Here is a 10,287-nt window from a genome sequence, read left to right on the forward strand (position 1 = left end):
GGCTCTTCCTCCTTCCTGCTAAGATGTCTTGGCTTGATTGATTTAGAATGTAGACTTACAGAGAAGAAAGGTAGGGAAGGAGGTAGGGAGGTAGGTGTGTGTGTGTGTGTGTGTGTGTGTGTGTGTGTGTGTGTGTGCGTGTGTGAAAAGGAGAAGGTACTCCCAGGATCTATTCATCAGAAACTATATGTTTAGCAGAGCAGCCAGGCAGAACCTAAAGCAGCACTCCTCTGTGAGGTGTGTGCATCCCAAGCATAACTCACAAGGGCATAATGATCACCTGCCCCACTCACTCTGCCTTGCAATCTTCCTTTAAGAAAAAGAAGCAAGCTGTGATTTTTTTCATGTTGTGTCACATGCCATGCCCGTTGTCTGAATCTCCTCCCTCTACATGGTCAATATTTTATCACAATTTTCACTTCTAATCCTTTTTTTTTTTTTAGATATTTATTTTTTTCAGGCAGAGTTACAGAGAGGCAGAGGTCTCCCACGCACCAGTTCACATCCCAGGTGGCTGAAACACCCTGAGTTGCACCGATACGAACCCAGGAGCCTGAGCTTTTTCCATGTCTCCCATGGGAGTGCAGAGGCAGAAGGACTCAGGCCTCCTTTTACTGTTTTTGCAGACCATAGCAGAGAGCAGCCAGCTGGGATGGGATTTGAATGGGAGCCCATATGGGATGCCGGCACTGCTTGTGGCAGTTTTACCTGCTACACCACAGCACAGGCCCCCTAATAATAATAATAATAATAATAATAATAATAATAATTCTTTTTAAGATTTTTATCTTTTTTTTTTCTGGAGAGTCAGAGTTACAGAGAGTCCTTCCATCTCAAACTGGAGTCACAGATAGATGCTTAACCTACTATGCCCCAGGGTCAGCCCAACCCCCCCAACTTCAGAGACTTAGTTGGCCAATTCTCTTTTAAATTTAATGTACTCTTATTTATGTGAAAGAGTTGTGGGGTGACTGGCTGAGAGTTGGGAGAGGAAGAGAGATCTTCCATCTGCTGGATGGGCTCTGGGTGGCCAGGGCAAATCCAGGAGGCAGGTGCCAGGAGCTTCATCTGTTCCACTTCTCCCAGCTGGTCCAAGTAGTGGGTCAATCTTCCCTTGGCTTTCCAGATGAATTAGCAAGGAGCTGGATTGGAAATGGAGGAGGAGGGACTGGAAATAGACCTCATATTAGCGGATCACGGAGTCACAGCTGAGCTGAGCCCCCTTAAGATTTTTTTTTTTTGACAGGCAGAGTGGACATTGAGAGAGAGAGAGAGAGAGTGTCGGGGACCACGCAGCATGTGACCTCTTAGTTGAGAGACAGGGCTGGACAGGCCAGACCTGATAGTACTGATAACGCAACCTTGTGTGACCTTGTGCCTTAAGGCCTTGTAACCTTTCCCCTACTTGCACTAGCATTGCAGCTACAAGATAAGCCCACCCTCCTTCCCCCTCCCGATACCCTGCCTCGATGATATATAAGTGTGTGGTTGAAAAATAAAGTCGCAGCTTGATCGGCACCTGTCTTGCTGCCATCTTTGTGTCTCCTGTCCCTTTCATTTCTCCTTCTAGGTGCTCGGCCCCAGTTGCTGTCCCGCGGGACGGGACAACTGGCGCCCAACGTGGGGCTTGAGTGCGGCCCTTGGGGTTTGAGTGCCTGTAAGATTGGAGGAACGCCGCCTTCCAGGAGGAAAACTTGGATCCAAGTGATTGTGCGACCGGCTCGGAACTGCCCACCCGAGATCATCAGCATCGGTCGACGCTGTGGAGTGAAGACGGTGCAAGGTAAGTGACAGCCATGGGACAGGCATTATCGTCACGGGAAATGTTCATTTCAGGTCTCAGGGAGGCCCTCAAGACACGAGGAGTTCGGGTTAAAAATAAGGATCTAAAGGCATTTTTTGAGTATGTAGAAAGATTGTGTCCCTGGTTCCCCAAGGAAGGAACAATTGACGAGATCAAGTGGGAAAGAGTTGGAAGTTGTTTAAAGGATTTTCATGAGATCTTTGGCCCTGCAAAAGTGCCTATTACGATTTTTTCATATTGGAACCTGATTAATGACATTCTAAAAACCCGTCACCTAGATAAGACTATTGATGCCCTAGTAAGGGATGGTGAGGAGACGTTACAGCAATCCTCCCGACCTGCATCTAAATGCCCATCTGTCATTCTAGATATACCCTCCACTGATGATGACCCCAACAATAAAATTAAAGAGTCCACTTTAGCCCCTACCAACGAAGCGAGCCGACTATATCCTGCCATCCGAGACAAATTAGATTCAGATGAGGAAGCTGCCCCAGAGGAAGAGGTCGTGCACTATCATAATTCCAATTGGCCCCAAAATGTTAAAAATCCCCCGCCATACAATACTCACCCGCACCTTCCCATTTGTGCCCCCGCTCTCTATGACTTTAACCCTCCTGTGCCTGACTTGTCGGCCTTGCGACAGTCACTTCAACAGAGACAAGAGCACATCCAGCTCCTTAAGGAAATAAAATCCCTTGACAAGGAGCTCCGCCACCTTGCCTTAGAGCAGCCCCTTCCAAAACCTAAACAAGGTAAAGTCAGGTCCAAAACCCAACCCCTTCTAGCTTTCCCTGTAACCAGGAGGCAAGCCGGAGGTCATTCTGAGCCTGCCGCTGATGGGGAAAATGAGGCTGAGGAGAATTCGCCCCACCACTCTGAGGAAGATAGTGAGGAACCTGGGTCGGAGGAGGAAGATCAGGTCCCCAATCAAGGACCTGGTAATGGACAGCCGCCACCCTATAAAAAACTTAGTCTCAGATTTATTGAAAAACTTAAAACTGCTTGCACCCAGTATGGTCCCACTGCCCCGTATACTCAGGCCTTATTGGAAAGCCAGAGTGCCCGGTGGCTTACACCTAATGATTGGGACTTCCTCGCCAGAGCTGCTCTCAGCGGAGGTGACTATGTCCTGTGGAGGGCTGATTATGTTCAAATTTGTAAAGAAATAGCCCAACAAAATTTTGCTAAAGCTTCATCTAAAAATTGGACCCTCAAAAAACTTTTGGGAGATGCCCTGTATAATTCCAACAATTCACAAGCCCAGTTCCCTGATGGACTTCTGGCGCAAATTAAAACTGCCGGACTAGGGGCTTGGAGAAAGCTTCCTCAAAGGGGAGCAGTCACTACCTCTTTGGCTAAGATTTAGCAGGGGCCCGACGAGCCTTATAGTGATTTTGTCTCACACCTTAATGTTGCAGCTGAGAGACTAGTTGGCCCAGGAGAAAATGGAAGTGCATTTGTTACGCACCTCGCCTTTGAAAATGCCAACCCAGCTTGTAAAGATATTCTTCGGCCTCATAAACATAAGGGTGATCTTTCAGACTATGTGAGGCTCTGCGCTGGTGTGGGATCGGCCCATGCCATGGGCTTGGCAATTGGGGCCGCACTCAAACTGACCCAAAATCCCTCCAAGGGGACCTCCACTTGCTACGCCTGTAAACAGCCTGGACATTTTGCCCGCGAATGTCCAACTGCCTTATCAAACAGGCCCATGGCCCAAGGCGCGGCTCCATCTCCTCCAGGTAGGCCGCTCCCCTCCACCCCATGCCCCCGATGTCATAGGGGTTATCACTGGGCAAATGAATGCAGGTCAAAGACTAATTCTTCAGGCCAACCCCTCCCTCCTAGTGTGCCGGGAAACTCCCAGAGGGGCCAGCCCCTGGCCCCAGTTTCTCAAAGGACAAACCCTGGGGCAGTACGGTTTGTCCCTTCCCAGCCTCAGGCTCAGCAAATACCTCAACAATTGCTTCTCTCCAACGAGCAACCCCAGGTAGCGCAGGACTGGACCTCTGTGCCGCCTCCGATACAATATTAGATTCCACCCAGGGCCCACAAATTATCCCTACAGGGGTGTGGGGCCCCTTGCCTTCGGGTACCTGTGCTTTTATTCTTGGCCGAGCATCAGCCACCCTTAAAGGCATTCAAGTTTTTCCCGGTATTATTGACGGTGACTTTACCGGGGAAATAAAAATCCTAGCAGCCGCTATCAATGGAGTAGCTGCCGTTCCACAGGGCACCCGTCTAGCACAAGTGGTTCTTTTGCCTTTAATTACTGGAAGTACATCCTCAATTTCTTCCAGGCCCCGAGGCATTACCCCTTTGGGCTCCTCGGATGCTTATTGGGTCCAGCCAATTACAAAAAATAGGCCTGTGTTAACCCTTACTATTGAAGGAAAGGATTTCAAAGGCATTTTGGACACAGGGGCAGATGCCATGGTCATATCTCAAGATCATTGGCCCGCTCATTGGCCGCTGACCGCATCTCTCACTGATTTGCGAGGTATAGGCCAGTCCAATAACCCCCAAGTCAGCTCAAGGGTATTACGCTGGAAAGATAAGGAAGGCAATCAGGGCACTGTGACTCCTTTTGTATTACCAGGCCTTCCTGTTAACCTGTGGGGACGTGACATTCTCTCCCAAATGGAAGTTATCCTGTGCAGCCCTAATGCTGTGGTCACACAACAAATGCTGCGCATGGATTATGTGCCTGGCACAGGACTTGGAAAAATGAGACAGGGCATAACTCAACCTATTACAGCCCCCTCTAAAACAGATAGACATGGGCTCGGATATTCGGATTTTTAGTAACGGCCACTGGCCTTCCTGTACCCCATGCAGATAAAATCACATGGAATACTCAAACTCCTGTTTGGGTGGATCAGTGGCCGCTTACTCAAGAAAAGCTAAATGCTGCTACAGCGCTTGTACAGGAGCAGCTCGTGGCTGGACACCTAGAGCCTTCCAATTCTCCCTGGAATACGCCCATTTTTGTCATAAAGAAAAAATCTGGTAAATGGCACCTTTTACAGGATTTGCGCGCCGTTAATAAGGTCATGGCACCCATGGGTGCCCTCCAACCTGGCATCCCAACCCCCGTGGCCATCCCAAATGGTTATTACAAAATAATTATAGATCTCAAAGACTGTTTTTTCACTATTCCTCTACACCCTGATGATCGTCCTTATTTTGCCTTTAGCCTCCCCCGTGTTAATTTCCAGGGACCGATGCAAAGATTTCATTGGAAAGTCTTGCCCCAGGGAATGGCCAATAGCCCCACCCTTTGTCAAAAGTTTGTAGCACAGGCAGTGGACCCGGTTCGTTTACACTGGCCGCACATTTATATTCTACATTATATGGATGACATTTTACTGGCGGCTCAAAACAAGTCAGACCTACAAGATTGCTTTACAGCACTTTCTAAAGCCTTTCTTACCCTTGGTTTACAAATTGCTCCTGATAAGGTCCAGTTACAAGACCCCTTTACCTATTTAGGTTTAAAATTACAACAGGATTTGGTTTTTGTGCCCCGCATCCAGTTCCGCTTGGATTGCCTCCATACCCTTAATGATTTTCAAAAACTTCTAGGAGATATTCAATGGCTCAGGCCCTATTTAGAAATATCTAATAATGTCCTCTTGCCCCTCAATGACATTCTGCGAGGAGACCCAGATCCCTCTTCCCCCCGCGAGCTCACCCCTGCTGCGGGAGACGCATTAAACCAAGTAGCGCAAGCCATCAGCCAACAGTTTGTTTCACAGATTTCTTATACTCTCCCCCTGTTTTTTGTAGTTTTAGCCACACCACATACGCCCACTGGAGTTTTTTGGCAAAAATCCCTCATGCCCAATAAAAAGGGTCAACCTCTTTTCTGGGTTCATCTCCCCATTTCCTCATCTAAGGTAATTGCAGTATATTTGTCTCAGGTTGCTTCAATAATCATCAAGGCTCGTTTCCTTTCCCGCCAATATTTTGGAAAAGACCCCGATGTTGTAGTAGTGCCATATACCCGAGAACAGACCCAGTTCCTTCTTCAAACTTCTGATGACTGGGGAATAGCCATGTCAGGATTTATGGGAGTCATTGACAATCACCTCCCTGATGACCCTGTGTTACAGTTTGCCCAATCCTATTCCTTTATTTTCCCAAAAAATACAAAAAGTAACCCCATTCCAAAGGCTGTTACGGTGTTTACAGATGGGTCCTCCAATGGAATGGCTGCCTTCGTGGCAGATAACCGTTCCCACGTATTTAAAACATCTTATCAGTCGGCTCAGTTGGTTGAGCTGTATGCCATACTTCAAGTCTTTACACAGTTTTCCAGTCAGGCTGTAAATATTTATACCGATAGTGCATATGTAGCTCACTCCATTCCGTTGCTTGAGACTTCTCCTTTTCTTAAAACAACTTCCAACGCTATGCCCTTGTTTATACAAATTCAAAAGCTAATACGAGAAAGACAACAGCCCTTCTATTTGGGACATATTAGGGCACACACAAGCCTACCAGGGTCACTCTCAGAAGGTAATGCCCAGGCAGATGCTGCTACAAGGCTTACCTTCCCCACAACTGTGGGATCAGTGCAGGAAGCTCAGAACTCAGAAGGTAATGCCCAGAGAGATGCTGCTACAAGGCTTACCTTCCCCACAACTGTGGGATCAGTGCAGAAAGCTCAGAACTCAGAAGGTAATGCCCAGACAGATGCTGCTACAAGGCTTACCTTCCCCATAATTGTGGGATCAGTACAGGAAGCTCAAAACTTGCATAGGTTACATCACTTAAATGCTCAATCTCTCCGTTTGTTTTGTAAAATTTCACGAGAACAGGCTCGTGAAATAGTCAAAAAATGCCCCTCATGTGTTACTAGCCAACCTGTACCGCATTTGGGAGTCAATCCGCGTGGTCTTCTCCCTAATCAACTGTGGCAAATGGATGTCACACACTTCCCAAAATTTGGCAAACTAAAGTATCTCCATGTCTCTATAGACACCTATAGTGGCTTTGTCTTTGCCTCCCCCCACACAGGAGAAGCTGCTAAGGATGTTATCTCGCACCTTATCACAGCTCTTTCTGTACTGGGAAAACCTGTTAAGATTAAGACAGACAATGGTCCTGCTTATGTCAGCACTAAGTTTAAACAATTTTGTGAGGCGCTCCATATTAAACACATTACAGGAATTCCCTACAATCCACAGGGACAGGGAATCGTTGAAAGAGCCCATCAAACACTAAAAACTTGGCTCACTCGGCTTGAAGCCACTTCCTTGTCTTTTGCCTCTCCCCGCGACCGATTGAATCATGCGCTCTTTGTGCTAAACTTCCTGACCTTGGATAATAATAATCATTCAGCTGCGGACCGTCATTGGCACCCTTCCCCTGATACGGCTCCGCCTATGGTAATGTGGCGAGACCCCCTCACCAGTAGCTGGCACGGCCCAGATCCAGTACTCATTTGGGGACGTGGCTCAGCCTGCATCCTGGACCAAAAACAATCGGCACCAAGATGGCTACCTGAAAGATCAATTAAACAAGTTAATCCGCCAATTCCTACAAATAATGATGTTGTTCCAGAGCCTGTACTTGGCCCTGAGAACGCCTTTTCTTTATACCCACAGGAATGAAAAGACCCGGCTGGACGCTACTGGGACTCATTACAGGACTCCTTATTATTGTTGGAATTGTTGCCATTGTTGCTATTTGTGTATCTTATCTTCTCTCTATTCTCTCCTCCCCTGCTACATTTCCTGAGGGCTCACTGATTAACCCCTCCAAAGGGCCCTAATACAATGGCCCTCAGCCTTGCTCTCCTGATGATGGCAATCTACACCATCCATTGGGCTCCACCAGTCTTTGCAGGGCTTGACAACCCTCAGGGCATTCAAAAATACCTTCAACAGCATCACCCTTGTACCTGCTCAGGGGGCATAATAGTATCCTTCCCACGAACCCGTGGCAGTGGCCGTGCTCAAAAGCCGCATTTTACACAAGACTGCGGAGATAAAACTGCTTATCTGACCGTCCCGGGTTCCCGATGGTTCTGTGTTCCCAAACCTAAGCTAGACTCTTACCGCACTGGGGATCAGTGCCCATCAGAGTGCAATAAAACTATCCATTACTCCGTGCACTCCTCCTGTTATACACAGTATCAAACCTGTAATAAGGGAAATCAGCGTTTACTGTTTGCTGTTATATCAGGAGATTATGAGGGAACGTTCGGAGGAGAGTTGTCCTCTTCACGCTTCAGCTCCCCCTCCTGCCCCACTAAGGGACAAGTAGCCTGCTGGTACCCTATAGCCCCTGTGGGAGTGTCTGACGGTGGAGGCCCTCAGGATACCCTTACTAAATTAAAAACACAAAAGGTACTCGAAACCGTATTTGAAAGCCTTTACCCTTCCCTCCAATACCACCCCCTGGCTAAAGTTCATTCCAGAGGAAATAAAGACTTGGATGTCAATACCATCGATATCCTTACCAACACCCATAAACTGCTTAATCTCTCTGCCCCAAACCTTGCAAGAGACTGCTGGCTCTGTTTACGCCAGGGACCCCCCCTTCCTCTTGCCATTTTTCTACCGCTTAATAATACCCTTGAGTTCAATAGTTTCTTGGGCCACCCCCCTATGCAGCCCTTTCCCGTTCTTCCTGTCCCAACGGAAAATATCACTTGCCTTTATAAACCTCCCAACAACAATCCCTTCGATATCGATGTAGGACTTGCTCCTTTCTGTACAAATAATGTAACAGTAAACTACCCTCTTTATGCCCCTAATTCCACCGTTTTTGTATGTAGGGATAATTTAGCTTATACCATTTTACCAACAAATTGGACCGGTAATTGCATGCATGCTATACTTTTTCCTGATATAGAGATTATCAATGGAGATACCCCTGTTCCTATCCCCTCCCTTGATTATATTGCAGGGAGACAAAAACGAGCTATTCAATTTATTCCTTTATTAGCCACATTGGGAATTTCCTCAGCTATGGTTACAGGATCCACAGGACTAGGAATCGCGGTCCACAAATATAGAGAATTGTCCCAACAACTTATTAATGATGTGCAGACCCTATCCACCACCATTCAGGACCTTCAAGATCAAATTGATTCCCTAGCGGAAGTGGTTCTACAAAATCGTAGAGGCTTAGACTTGCTTACTGCTGAACGGGGAGGTATTTGCTTGGCTTTACAGGAAAAATGCTGTTTTTATGCTAACAAGTCCGGCATTGTTCGTGATAAAATCAAGACACTTCAAGAAGATCTGGAGCGTCGTCGACGTGCCATGGCTGAAAATCCCTTTTGGACTGGATGGAATGGACTGCTTCCCTATTTGCTACCGCTTTTAGGCCCCATTGTTGGGTTGCTTGTTGTGCTATCTATAGGTCCTTGTCTCCTCAATAGGCTGATGACCTTTATCAGACAACAAGTAGATAATTTAGCAGCCAGACCAATTCAAATACATTACCAAAGTCTGGCCATGGAAGATCCCATGGAAAACGTTATCTCTCTCTCCGGCCGGTGAAGTCTGGCCAGTGAGGTCACGGTCCCTCCAACAACTGACTCTCCCCTTCGGTCTGCTGCTGCCCCAGTCGGGAGCCCAGGAAGGGCCCCAGGCCTATCAATAAAACGAGCAGTAAGCCAATGACGGGCACCTTCCCGGAACCTCACCCACCTAAGACAGGAGTCCTTGGGGACTGGCAAGGATATCCAATGACGGGTAAGAGGTGCTGGACCTCCGGGTCGATTCCTAAGACAGGCACTGCTCGCTCATCATGCTTGGCCTAACCGGTAGCCATTTCTGTTTAATTGATAAGAAAGGGGGATATGTCGGGGACCACGCAGCATGTGACCTCTTAGTTGAGAGACAGGGCTGGACAGGCCAGACCTGATAGTACTGATAACGCAACCTTGTGTGACCTTGTGCCTTAAGGCCTTGTAACCTTTCCCCTACTTGCACTAGCATTGCAGCTACAAGATAAGCCCACCCTCCTTCCCCCTCCCGATACCCTGCCTCGATGATATATAAGTGTGTGGTTGAAAAATAAAGTCGCAGCTTGATCGGCACCTGTCTTGCTGCCATCTTTGTGTCTCCTGTCCCTTTCATTTCTCCTTCTAGGTGCTCGGCCCCAGTTGCTGTCCCGCGGGACGGGACAAGAGAGGTCTTCCTTTTCCGTTGGTTCACCCGCCAAGGGCTGCCTGGCTGTTGCACCACAGCGATCCGAAGCCAGGAGCCAGGTGCTTCCCCTGGTCTCCCTTATAGGTGCAGGGCCCAAGGACTTGGGCCATTCTCCACTGCCTTCCCAGGCCACAGCGGAGAGCTGGACTGGAAGATGAGCAACCGGGACAGAATCCGGTGCCCCAACTGGGACTAGAACCCAGTGTGCCGGCGCTGCAGGCAGAGGATTAGCCTAGTGAGCCGTGGCGCCAGCCCAAGATTTTTTTTTTTTTTAAGATTACACTGTACTGGGGCCAATCCAGCTCTGTG

The 10,287-nt window shown here is 48.1% G+C and overlaps 1 protein-coding gene across 1 annotated transcript; it reads left to right on the forward strand.

Moving 5' to 3' along the window:
* The first annotated feature begins 1,286 nt into the window (after window positions 1-1,286).
* Window positions 1,287-9,915, forward strand: LOC149119423 (syncytin-1-like). The gene is made up of 2 exons (XM_089325242.1): window positions 1,287-1,783; window positions 7,420-9,915. The coding sequence occupies exon 2, from the start codon at window positions 7,591-7,593 to the stop codon at window positions 9,322-9,324; it is 1,734 nt and encodes a 577-aa protein (XP_089181368.1). The 5' UTR covers window positions 1,287-1,783; window positions 7,420-7,590; the 3' UTR covers window positions 9,325-9,915.
* Window positions 9,916-10,287: the final 372 nt, after the last annotated feature.

Source organism: Oryctolagus cuniculus, chromosome Y (assembly GCF_051225735.1).
Source record: "Oryctolagus cuniculus isolate XC-2025 breed Fujian yellow rabbit chromosome Y, ASM5122573v1, whole genome shotgun sequence".
NCBI lineage: Eukaryota > Metazoa > Chordata > Mammalia > Lagomorpha > Leporidae > Oryctolagus > Oryctolagus cuniculus.